General features: G+C 33.5%; 1 protein-coding gene across 1 annotated transcript in view; it reads right to left on the bottom strand.

The window, feature by feature from the left end:
- Window positions 1-1,542: 1,542 nt before the first annotated feature.
- LRRIQ1 (leucine rich repeats and IQ motif containing 1) overlaps window positions 1,543-14,284 on the bottom strand; it is a 187,279-nt gene continuing 174,537 nt past the window's right edge. Inside the window, exons 26-27 of the mRNA XM_081249779.1 lie at window positions 11,927-11,987; window positions 1,543-1,710 (exon numbers count right to left, since the gene is read on the bottom strand). Coding sequence (XP_081105905.1) covers window positions 1,558-1,710; window positions 11,927-11,987 — 214 coding nt within the window. The 3' untranslated portion in view covers window positions 1,543-1,557. The remainder of the gene's footprint in view (window positions 1,711-11,926; window positions 11,988-14,284) is intronic.

A 14,284-nucleotide genomic window follows, 5' to 3' on the forward strand; every position in this document is an offset into this window, starting at 1 on the left:
ACATTGAGTTATTTATGTTTTAACATTCAGATGGTACATTATGAACAGAAGCTTTGTTATTCTGTACAGGGACAAGGCAATTTTTGTTAAAATTTTATTTGGTTTGTTTCTTTTTACCTACACTGCTTCGAAGTGATATGAGTTTGTAATAGACAATGCCTAATATTCATTAATATGTGTGGCAAATTTCCTTCTGAAATGTATATGTATATGTGTATATATATATATAATTGATGTAATTAACACATTATGTTGCTGTAGAAAATTTATATTAAATGAATAATTTTACTTAGGTGAATGAACCTAAAATATTTCTTAACCATATTGACTAGAATAACCTTTCATGACCAGATTCTATAATTAAGTAAGGAAATTCAAGCACTCTAAGAACTTTGAAGGCAGGGAAATATTTTTAAGTTAGACATATTAAAAGAATAATTTTAAAACAAAATTAAAATTTATCAAAATGAACTTGCATGTATTAATGGATTTAAATGACTGTAATCTAATAATACCAAGCATCTGGATGAAAAGTCAGAGAATCATTTTGAAGTTTTCATTTATCTGAAGAGCACCATCTGGACTGTTGAATTGTTCATATTCAATCAAATATTGACTTTGTGTGTATATAACCACACCATCAATGAATAATAAATCTTTTTATAGAATAATTATTCCTTAAAATGAAGTGTAAGTTAATGTGTGGACTTTTGAGGTTCACTATACTTTGGGAAAATTAACAAAATACGGTATTAAATGAAACATCTTTTATACTCATATACCATAACACTGTAGAAGATATTTCAAAATCTCTACAGTGTAAGTTAGTTGAAGAGTTTGAAAAAATTAGGCTTTATTACCCCCAAATATCCTAAGATACAGATATTTTTTAATGTTTACAATTTTTTCAGAGTTAAGAACTGCTATGCAATTCTTGTTGAAACCATGATATATATATATATATATATATATATATATATATATATATATATATATATATATAGTTTTATAGTTATATTACCAAATTAAAGGTAACAGATGTGTGTGACAAGTTTACAATTGGAAAAAGTCATCATTAAGAAATATAAACTGTCATCTTTTCAATGGAAATAGTTTTTAAGAGCATGGTTTTGACAGTATAATATTATTATCTAAAATCTGTTATTTAAAAAAAATTTCCTTCAAAAACAAACTTTACTTACAATATATATTAAATTAATGACAAAAGACCAAAACACACTACTTTGATATATAAATCCAACTTTTTACAATTAGCCTAAACAAATTCTTTTAGAACTAAATGATCAAAGAATTCAATACAATCCACGGGGGTTGGGGGGTGGGGGGGTAGACCACTGAGTCACAGAATACAATTAAAATAAAAACTGATGCTATTAATTTTGAAATAATTTAATTCTGTTTATATCAAAAGAAGACATTTAAAGAAGGAAAAAATTCAAATGTATAGTTTTGGGCAGTTCTGGTTGCTGGCATCCTACCCCTTATCTGTTAAAGAATGCTTGCTGGCATTAGTTTCCATCAATTCATTTGTGATTTCTAAATTAATTCTGAAGGAAACCACAACTTACTTGAAGATCCTGCTGAGTGTCTGTGGGCCTGATTTTGTTTTTCTCTCTTCACAGACAAAGCACTTCCACTGGTCATGGAAAAAAGGTCTAAATCCGTGTCTTCTCTGCTTACAAGCCTTGCCTGGGAGCAGTGGGAGAGAATGTATACAATCATGAAACAAAATATGGCATTTTCTGAATGCAGCTCACATTACCCCAAATAAACAAACAGGCTCTGTCAAACAACCTTCTTCAAAATGATACCACAATCCTTTATTGCTGCCCAGGCAGAACAAATGCACTATGTCAAAGCATTTTTTGTAAATAAGAGCCAATTTTAAAATTGAGGTTTGCTATTTGAGTCTGTACAACAAAAGAAAATACTTTAGTACAGTAATTTTGATGAAAATCAATCTTAAAGGCAACTGATGAAATTTAAATAACTTAACATCACTTATTTACCAAGGATGTTATTTAATTCTTAATTGAATGTTAGAATTGTCACATCGGATTATTTTCTGCAATATTTATGTCTTACTACTTATAAAATTCCCTGAAATGCCTTTCGTCACATATTTGTATACTACAAAGTCACAAAAGATCTCTACCTTCTCATTATAGTCATTATTAATATAAAAATACTATACATTAAGTCTAATTTGGGAGTAAGGATAGATAGAAATTTCAAGATATTTTATTTTAAGGACATATGTGTTAGGTAATTTATTTCAACCAAAATTACTCTCAGAACTTTTATTACTATCTTGGGCTGAACTTAAGAGTTGAAAGAGTCATTTCTTGCCCATAAAATATTGCTTTTACATAATGTCTAATATCATTAAGTAAGGATTTATCAGGATTCAGCCCTGAAGTGGGAGAAAACGCCATGATGGAAGCAAGGCAGACTCAAAGTAGCTGGGATTTCACCCAAACCACAGAATGCTTGAAGTCCTGTGAAAAAGCATTGTCCTTAATGTTTGATGTGAGAAAAATTTAAATAGAGTGAAATAAAGCCATAAAACCATCGCTGTGGTTAAAAAGCTATCCCCATATGATGAGCTACAAAAACTCATGAAACCAGAATCTAAAGATCATCTTCTTTCAGATTCAGATCTTTGCTCTTCTCATTTACATCCCCTTCCCACCTTCCCAGCCATATGCACGACCTTCTCATTGTTAAGTGAGCAAGTTTGCTATTAGTGAACTCAGAATAGAAACCATTCTATAGCATCAGTCACTTTTTAAAATGTATCTGGCTAAGTGATACAATTGTTTTGTTAAAAAACCTCAGTAGAAAGCTGTTGAAAATGAAATAAATAACAATTGGCTTCCAATTTACACTTGTGATTTTAGTCTACAAAATGTAACACATTCTTTCTGGATTTTATTTCAATTAGTGCACAAGAGTATGTATTTAATGTTCCCATTAGAATAGCTCCATCAATGCTAAGACATCAAAAGAACCAGTCAGGAATAAGGGGGAACTACCAAAGCAATACCACAATTTTGGTGAGACCAGTTACAAAACAAGGAAAAACATGTTAACCACATAGGGGACTCTCCTGCTGGCTAAAGAGGCTTTATCTGTAAGCCTCAGGATTTTAAAATCAGGTTTTATTTGCTTCAATTTAATGACATAATTTCACTACACTTATTTAAAATGCAGAAATCCCACCCTCCTCCAAACAAGACGATACCTACATGTCAAGAAAATATTTCTGAACACATGCCTTCCAGAAACCTTATCATCTAAGCCATTAATATCCAAAAGATTGTTTCTTCCAAAATAGAAAACAATGTCAGTTACTAATTAAGCCAGATTATACCAGGGAATCAAAGTTAGAAGCGAAATTTAACAATAACACACAATTTCACAACGGTGCCACCTAGCAGCTTAAGTGCAAACCTAGAAATTTCATAAAAGAGGCTAGCTACAGACCCAGTAGTGCATATGTATTTATATTCAAATTCTATTTCTGAAAACACTGGCTTTCAAATTGAACACCATTCTTCCTCTTACTGTTAACGAGTAGAGAGATCATAAAGAAAATATATATGTTCTTCTATGTCATGCAAAATGGATATACTTAAAAATGGAATATAATCGACCATGCTTTTAATACTTGTTCTACAAAAATGTATGTTTAATTCCAAAACACTGTAATATTAAACATTCTGTATGGTTATAACACAATAAACAGTTCTGAGTTAATGTCAGATAGGACATTTCTTATATGCAACTCAATAGCAAATATTTAAATAGTGATTTTGCAAAATTCTCGTTGGTCTTTGTTTTCTGATCAGGTCACATTTGCAGCCCCATCTACAAAGTTCGTAATATTTTTTCTCATATTTTCACAATGAAATGAGGGGTATGAATTTTGGAACATGACTTCTCTAAGCAAGTGGATCCTGGTTCACCTCCAAACCAAGTAACTTAATTTTAAAATAGAGAATGTCTCTCATTTAATAAAGAACAGTGAGTTTCTTTTTCTTCTGTTTTTTTCATAAACAAGATTTTATTAAATATTTATTTTAAAAGTTTTTATTTTTAGAAGTCAAGACATAAACAGTACAGATAAAAATAAATACCTATTTACTTATTATCCAGATATTTTTTAAAAAGAGAAATAAAAGGTTATAAAGTGAAGTTCACTTATAAGCTACCTTTTAGTATTTCTACATATAGGTATTCAAAAATTTTTAGAGTATTATTTTCAAAATTAACCTAAGTGGTATCTTTTTTCTGCAACTTGCTTTTTCACTGCACATTATTACATCTGTAATAATTAGTTACAGACGTAATAATAATTAGATTTAGTTCATTCAACTGTTTGAATAATATGCAAATTATTGTATATGCTATGAACATACCACATAATTATTTGTATTATTTCTAGACATATGAGTGATTTTAATTTTTTTTTTTTTTTTTTTTTTTTTTTGTGGTAAGCGGGCTTCTCACTGTTGTGGCCTCTCACGTTGCAGAGCACAGGCTCCAGACGCTCAGGCTCAGTGGCCATGGCTCACGGGCCCAGCCGCTCCGCGGCATGTGGGATCCTCCCGGACCGGGGCATGAACCCGTGTCCCCTGCATCGGCAGGCGGACTCTCAACCACTGTGCCACCAGGGAAGCCCTAAAAATATTTTTATCTTCGGTTGCAGAAAGCTGAGGTATGCATACCCCTCCATTCATAATACATTGTCATCATTGCACAAGCCCCTTTTCTTATATAATAAGGCAGAGACCTTGTTATATAACATATGTGGGCATGGAAGGCACTTCAAATGTTTTACAGGGCTATAATATACATGTAATGAAACGCACAGAACTTAAACATGAAGTTCAGTCACTTTCAAAATTTTCATTTTGAATTTAAAACTCTCATAGAAGCTGCAGAATTGGTACAAAGAGTTCCCTGTATACCCTCCACACAACTTGTCCAAATGATACCTTATATAATCAAAGTTTGATTAAAAAAACCAGGAAATTGACATTGGTGCAATACCATTACTAAACCACAGATCTCATTCGCCAATTTTCACATGCAGTATTGTGGGGGTTTTTTTGGTTTGTGTATGCTTCTATGACATTTTATCACATGTATAAATTCATGTAACTAACACCACAATCAGAATAGACAATTATTCCATCTTCCCAAAGAAACTCCTCTGCTTTCCCTTTAGAGTCATACCCTCCCCCCAGTCTAATCACTGGCAACCACTAATATACATCCCATCACCATAATTATATAATTTTGAGAATGTTATGTAAATGAAATCATACAGTAGGTAACTTTTTAGAAAAAAATATTTATTTATTTATTTGGTTGTGCTGGGTCTTAGTTGAGGCAGATGGGCTCCTTAGTTGTGGCTCCCCTGCTCCTTAGCTGTGGCATGTATGTGAGATCTAGTTCCCTAGCCGGGGATCGAACATGGGCCCCTGCATTGGGAGAGAAGAGTCTTAACCACTGCACCACCAGGGAAGTCCCAGTATGTAACTTTTTGAAATTGTCTTTCACTCAGCAAAATGCTCTTGAGATCCATCAGAGTCTTTGTGTGTAACATGAGTTTGTTCTTGTTTGTTGCTTTTTATTCCTTTTTTTGTATCCATTGTATGTATGTACCACCATTTGTTTATCCTTTCACTCACTGAATGAGATTTGAGCCATTTCCAATTTTGGCTCTCACAAATAAAACTGCTATGAACATTTATATATAGGTTTTTGATTGAACATAAGTTCATTTCTCTAGGAAAAATGCTCAGGAGCAAAACTACTGAGTCAAGTTAGTATATATTTAATGTTATAAGAAATTGACACATTTTTTTTCCAGTGGCAATGTATGAATATTATTTTTTCCTCAGTAGCAGTGCATGAATGATCCAGTTGCTCCACATATTCGTCAGCACCTGGTATTGTCAGCATTTTATTTTAACCACTCTAATAGGTTATGAGTGGTGTCATATAGTGGCTTTAACAATTTCCTTAGTGATTAATGATTTTTAAAATTGTTTCGTGTGCTTATTTCTATCTGAATATTCTCTTTGGTGAAGTAACTATTCAAGCCCTTTGCTCATTTTCTAATTATATTGCTCAGTTCAATTATTAAATATTAAATAACCAAATATTTAATATTTGGTTAAATATTATTTCTGGGTGTGTCTGTGAGCATGTTTCTGGATGATATTTATATGTAAATCAGCAGACTAAGTATACCAGAATGCTCTCCAGAAATGTGGCTGGCCATCATCTAATCCTTGAGGGTCTGAATAGAACAAAAAGGTGGAGGAAGGGAGAAGTCATTCTCTCTGCTTGACTGATGAAGCTGAGATATAGATCTTCTCCTGTCTTAAGACTGAAACTTATACAATAAGAGCCAGGAGTCAGGCCTTCAGACTTGGACTAGAACTTAATACCATTGGTTCTGGTTCTCAGGTCTTCAGATCAGACTGGAACTACACCACCAGGCTCTCCTGGGTCTCTATCTCACAGGCAGCAGATCATGGGATTTCTCAGCCTCCATAATCAAATGAACCAATTCCTTATAATAAATAGTATATAGTTTTTTATACTAAATAGATAAATATATTTATAAAATCTCTAGTTGACTAGCTTGCTAATAAATTTCTCTCTCTCTCTCTCCATATAAATATATATATATATATACACACACACACACACACACACACACACATACACACACACACACACATATAAAAAACCTTTGTATAGGGCTTCCCTGGTGGCGCAGTGGTTGAGAGTCCGCCTGCCGATGCAGGGGACATGGGTTCGTGCCCCGGTCTGGGAGGATCCCACACGCCGCGGAGCAGCTGGGCCCGTGAGCCATGGCCGCTGAGCCTGCGCATCCGGAGCCTGTGCTCCGCAACGGGAGAGGCCACAACAGTGAGAGTCCCGCGTACCAAAAAAAAAAAAAAAAAAAAAAACAACAACAACAACAACAAAAAAAACCACCTTTGTATACAGGACCTAGAATAGCCAATGCAATCTTGAAAAAGAACAGTAAGAAGACTCATACTACCTGATTTCAAGACCTTTGGACCAGAACTGTAACTTATACCATCAGCCCTCTGGTCTATCTATTTATCATCTATCTATCTATCTATATATCTACTTAGAGAGTTAGGATATAGGATATATATATATATATATATATATATATATATATATATATATATATATATATTTCTTTTCATTTTTTTTTTTTTTTTTTTTTTTTTTTTTTTGCGGTAGGCGGGCCTCTCACTGTTGTGGCCTCTCCCCTTGCAGAGCACAGGCTCCGGATGCGCAGGCTCAGCAGCCATGGCTCACGGGCCTAGCCGCTCTGCGGCATGTGGGATCTTCCCAGACCGGGGCACGAACCCGTGTCCCCTGCATCGGCAGGCGGACTCTCAACCACTGCGCCACCAGGGAAGCCCTCTTTTCATTTTTGAGTAAGTATGCCATTGCAAGAATATACCACAGTTTATCTATTCTCTCGATAAACATTTAGGCTGTTTGCATGTTTTAGCTTTTATCAATAGGGCTGCTATATAATTTTCATAGAGGTCTTTATGTGGACATTTGTTTTCATTTCCTCTGGGTAAACAACTCGGAGTAGAATTAATGGGTCATAGGGTAGGAGTATGTATAAATTTATGAGAAACTGCCTATTTTCCCCAATGGTTTTATCACTTTTCACTATACATCAATGTGTGAGTGTCCTAGTTGTTCCATATATTTACCCACATTTGCCTTTTAAATATTAACCATTCTAGTCCTATGTAGTAGTACCTCATTGCTCTTTTAAAGTGTTTATTAACCATTCAAATATCTTCATTTGTGAAGTCTCTCAAACCTTTTGCCACTTTTTTAATAACTTGGGGTGTCTGTCTTTATATTATTGATTGTAAGAAGGCTGTGAAAAGACAAACGGGGGCTTCCCTTCCCTGGTGGCGCAGTGGTTGAGAGTCTGCCTGCCGATGCAGGGGATACGGGTTCGTGCCCCGGTCCGGGAAGATCCCACATGCCACGGAGCGGCTGGGTCCGTGAGCCATGGCCGCTGAGCCTGCGCGTCTGGAGCCTGTGCTCCGCAGCGGGAGAGGACACAACAGTGAGAGGCCCGCGTACCACAAAAAAAAAAAAAAAAAAAAAAAAAAAAAAAAAAAAAAGACAAACAGGAAGGGGGGAGGGAGGGAGGGAAGGAGGGAGGGAGGGAGGGAGGGAGGGAGGGAGAGGGAGAATGAATTTTTCTCCTAGGATGTGGTTTGACTTATCATTTCCTTTCATTTTATGAATGTTGTTTCTAAGTACAAATGATTTTAAATTTGATGAAGTACAATTTACCTTTTTCTTTTTTTGATTATGCTTTTTTTGTTTTATCTGAGAAATCTTTGCCTACTTCAGGTTTTTGAAAATACCATACTATGTTTTCTTTGAGAATTTTTATAATTTTACCTTCTACATTTAGGCCCATGATTCATCTCAAATTTATTTTTAAGTAAGATGTGAAGTAGGAGTTGAGATTCATTTATTTTTTCCATGTAGATGTCCAGTTGCCCAGCACTATTTGTTGAAAAAATTATTCTTTCCCTCTTTTTAATTGCCTTAGTATCTTTAAGGAAATCAATTAACTTTATAAGTATGGTATTCGTCTGCACTCTCTATTCTTTTCCATTGATTGATTTTTTTTTCTTTATGAACATAACATACAGTCTTGATTACTGGGGTTTTATAGCAAGTCTTGAAATCAAATAGTGTGACTCTCCTTACTATTCCTTTTCAAAAGTGCATTGACTATTCTAGGTCTTATGCATTTTCATATTTAAAATTCCATTTTAAAAATCTGTTCATTTCTACTAAAAAGCTTTCTAAAGTTTATTGAATTTATAGATCATTTGGATAGAACTAACATCTTACAATTTGAGTCTTCCTATTAATGCATGTGGTATATCTCTTTGATTTTTTTATAAGCAATGTTTGATAGTTATCATTGTAGGGGGCTTGCATATATTAATATTAAGATTTATCATTTAACACTATTGATATTCACCTTCTCCTGCTCAATCCTGCGTTTTTCATCCCTCAAAGGAGTTGTTCCTGAAAGCCTTCCCCAATTAACATCCTGCTTTCAAATATCAGAATCTCAGAGTATGTTTTCTGGAGAATCTGAACTATGACTGTCTTCTGCAGGAAAATGCTAGCGTTTTGGGGGGATAAATTTAATAAACAATATAATTGTCTATCTCTATGACATGCCTTCTGAAGTATATATTTGGAAGTAAGTAAAATAATATATTGTTTCCATTTTTCTCATTCCTGTCTGTCATACAATATGCTTTAATCCCATTTGAAAAACAGAGAGGTTATTTATTAGCTTCCTCAAAACCCAGCATTTGAAAGTTTGATTATGTCTAACTGTCCTCACTTTTGAAGGTTAATGATGAATATTCTAGATGATATTTATATGCATCCCATTATTAAGAAATAACTCCATTGTCTTTTGGTATGCCTTGTTCTGATATGATGTTAGCTGTCAATCTATTGTTCCTTTGTAAATAAACTTTCAATTCACTAATTCTCTATTCTATGATGTCTAGTTGAGGGTTCAGTTCAATGATATTTTTTATTTCCAGAATTTATAATAGGCTTATTTGCATATCCATCTCTCCTTTAATTAAAATTTGATCATTTTTGTTCCATAATTTTCTGTCCTTTTATTATGGGTGTTATTCTTATGTCTTTGAGGATCTTATAGTAGCAGCAGTTGCAGCTTTTTAAAATTTTAAGATTTTCCTCTTAGTTATGGCCTGGTCCCAGTTGTGCAATTATCTGTACAAGTTCCCCCACTAGTAGGGTGTTTTTATTCTCCAACACCCTGCATGATTTCCACTCTTGGCCTTCAATTACCCCAGTATCCTTTTAGCATAAATCCTTGATCCATTCCCCTGTCTTGACTCAAAAAAAAAAAAAAAAAAGTCTGTTCTACCACTATTAATACTTACCTTGTTTTGTGTTCAGCTGTACCTCTTCAACATATTAAAAAAATCATTTATCATTGCTATGTATTTGCCATACATTTGTAGGTAGTATAATATAGTGGGATAGGGAGGAAGGAGATTAATGTCAGAGCATTAATCTCATAGAAACATTTTGATTACTAATCTACCCAGTCTATTTTCATTCATTTTAGAGGTATAATAATGAAATGTAATATCCCTTCCTTTATTCTGGCATTCCTTGGCACTTTTATATTCCTCATTCTTGCTCCAGAGTGGCCACACAAAAATCTGTGCAAAAGTGCTAGTCAATAACATGTAGGGTGTTAATAGCCTGAAGTACCAATTTTCCTAGGGTAATCTACATGTCACTCTGCCACAGGGATCTCTATTAAAATGCAAGAAAATACTTGCTGAGTGATTATTTCAAATATGTACATAGATTCTATATATTTTCATAAACACACTAATTTTAGCTATTGTCCTAATTTTTCTCCACTTTCAGGAAAACTCCTTGAATGAGTTATTCATGAGAATGATGAATAACTGCTCTGGATATGATAATACTAGTTCCCATTAGGGAATACATTATTTTTTATACTAAATTCTACGTGGTAAGTTAAATTATAATCAGTTTTCTTGGTGAATGTAGAATCTGAGCAAGGAGTATTTACTAGTTGACATAAATGGAAGGTGTCATAAAGTTAGGGTCACTTGATGCATCCATTTTCATCTGCCAAGGAGGCCACACACTTCAATCATTGGTTAGGGTAACCTCTTCTCTGGAAATTTCTGGAAACACATTTAAAATTTCTTGTTTGGGGAGTCTTTCTCTAGACTCCATATTGGCCATTCTCCTTCTGCTAATATAGTCTTCCTTCTAATAGCATATACATAGTTCAACTGACTTTTGCAATGCCCATTTGTTATACTGTCTAGAGTCTACACTCTGGTGACCAAGTTAGAACTTGGTTGTTCCTAAAGCTCCAACAATTAAAAAATAATTTTCTTTGATGTGGCCCATTTTTTAAAAGTCTTTATTGAATGTGTTACAATATTGCTTCTGTTTTATGTTTTGGTTTTTTGGCCGCAAGGCATGTGGGCTCTTAGTTCCCCCACCAGGGATCAAAACCTGCACCTCTGGATTGGAAGATGAAGTCTTAACTACTGCACCACCAGGGAAGTCCTGAGCTCCAATAATTTACACTTTATTACTTAGAATGGTGGAGTTCATAATTAGTTTCTAATTTTTATCTGGTTTGATTTCCTGAGATGTGAGGGTAATTTGCTGTTTCCCTCAAATATCCTACTCTTAAAATATTCTAGAAAATAATGTTATTATACAACTTCTTGTCCAGAGTATTTTTAAAAATATGGTAGCATGCTAATATTTTTAAATCTACCATATAGAATTAATATTTTAAAGTAATATCATATTTTAAAGTTATATTACAAGCCAAGAAAACATGGTATTATTATTATTATTATTATTATTATTATTATTTTTTTTTTGGTAAGCGGGCTTCTCACTGCTGTGGCCTCTCCCGTTGCGGAGCACAGGCTCCAGACACGCAGGCTCAGCGGCCATGGCCCACGGGCCCAGCTGCTCCACGGCATGTGGGATCCTCCCAGACCGGGGCACGAACCCATGTCCCCTGCACTGGCAGGCAGACTCTCAACCACTGCGCCACCAGAGAAGCCCCATGGTACTATTTTAATACATAGCATTTTGACATTATCCCAAAAAAGATACAGTTGTGGTATTTTCATAATTTACACTACTTATGGACATATCTTAAAGTGCCATTTATTGAGTACTGGTGTGCACAACATTTTTTCTGAACTTTAAACACATTTCTTACCACAAGCTGAACTCTTCCACCATTAAGTACATCTGGATCTAACTCAGGCAAGAAGTGATTGCTGCATAGTGACAAAAACAGAAATCATATCATTATATAAATGTAGAGGAAGACTATGAAAGACATGCCCAGTGAAAATTTTGGGAGAAATAAATAATTTACAAAATGGAAATAATAGTTTTCTTAAATTAGGTGACATGCAAAAATACATACAAATTTACATCTTTTCATAGTCATTTTAAAATTCAATTTGACATGAAATTTAAATTTCTAAACAACACTTTAATGCCACCCTTCTTTGCCGAACATAAGCACATACACAGATCAAAAATCTGAAAGTACCAATAACCATAGCTAATAAATTATAGAAAAATATAAATATTTTACTACATGTACTTATATATCTTACTTATAAGAAAGGCAAAACTTCCTATTTTTAAAATAGCTCTGGTGTATTTAAGGCATTATATTAATGCTCACAATGAACTTCTGTTGATATTTGGCTTTTCAAGAACTTCTGTTTTTGAAAACAATTTTTCTTAAAATATTACTACCTATATATTCTTTTATATATTATATTATATTTTCAAAACAGAAAATCCATCAACAATTGCCTGTTGCATTATATGGTTAAACATAACTTATTTAGGAGTAAGGGATGTTGTGAAATGTTTAAGCGTATCTAAAATACATCCTAAAACATTTTGCTTGTATTTTTCACATTATCTATACAGATGCTTTTATATTTCTAAACCAGACCTTTTATACCTGGTTAATACAGATGGTAAGGTATGGGTTATACTATATTTGTTTACAGTCCTAAGAATGTCATGTTATGAATTATGCTAAATTGATTAATATCAACATAAAATAAATTGTGCTTGCATTAATTAGAATACTTAGCAAAATAAAAAATTCTCAAATGTTGATTGCTTTATTCCTACTTTCTTTGCTCACAATGAAATAGTATATAACAATCCAGATTTTGAAATGTTTTAATTTCACTTTCATTCTTCACTTTCTTTTCCATGTTTTTAAAGAAATTATATGGATAGAATTGACTACATACAAAGGTTTCCATTCATATATATTATAAAAAAAGGTTTCATTTTTGCACATTATAATTTTCTGCTAAATTAAGTTTTAGCCCTCATAATTGTAGATTTATTAAAATAGTTATCACCCACAATCCCTGGAAACATTTCCAAAGTGTCATCTACATTTAGATTCAATACTTGTTTACATATTTAATAAATGCTTATAATAGCGCTTTTTTTTTTTTACTGTTTTGTGGATATATGTAGCTAAAATGAAAGTCTTAAAAATTATGTCAGCTGTATAGCACAGGGAAGTATACTCAATATTTTGTAATAACCTATAAGAGAAAAGAACATGAAAAAGAATATGTATGTGCTGTACACCTGAAACTAACACAACATTGTAAATCATACTTCAATTTAAAAATTTTATGTCAAAATATTATATCCAGACTTCTTTTTCCTTAAAAATTTGGTTTAGTGGTTATGCACATAAGTGCTTTATGTTACATTTTTTGGGCTGAATTTTGTTCCTTCAAAGTTTATATGTTCAGATCTTAATCTTCAATACCTCAGAATATGACTATGTGAAGATAGGGCATTTAAAAGGTACTTAAGGTAAAAAGAGGTCATAGGGGTGGGCCCTAATCCAATATAACTGGTGTCCTTGTAAGAAGAGGTTAAAACACAGATAACACAGGTGGAGGGATGGTCATGTGAGGACACAGTGAGAAGGTAGCCATCTGCAAGCCAAGGAGACGGACCTCTAAAGAAACCAAACTTGCTGACTCCTTGATCTTGGACTTATAACCTCCAGAACTGTGAGAATATATCGATACATCTCTGCTCTTAAAGCCACACAATCTGTGGTATTTTGTTATGGCAGCCCTAGAAAACTAATACATACATTAATGTAATAAAAATTTGTTGATTACCTATTAAGCTCAAGGCACCTTGTTTGCTGCTAAGGGACATCAACATTTGATACCCTCAACCTTGAGAGCTCACTTCTATTGTGAAATAGAGAGATAAGATATTATCATCTCACTATAAAGAAGAGGAAACTAAAGCATTGAGACATCATTGAAAATCAGTTACATGACTGGTAAAGTGGCATCAGGATTGAATTACAATTTTAACTGCCAAACATAAATGATAACAAAAATAACATAAAATAAAATACTATAACCTCCAATACATATGATATTTATAAACAGTTAATCAATACCATGCATTTTACTTTATAAAGTAGAATCCTTTGTGTGGTTCATCATCACCATCAATCATTTGTGTTGGTTTTAAGCAATAAAGAAACTAAGTT

The sequence above is a fragment of the Mesoplodon bidens genome (assembly GCF_964165515.1).
Source record: "Mesoplodon bidens genome assembly, chromosome: 11".
NCBI classification, from domain to species: domain Eukaryota; kingdom Metazoa; phylum Chordata; class Mammalia; order Artiodactyla; family Ziphiidae; genus Mesoplodon; species Mesoplodon bidens.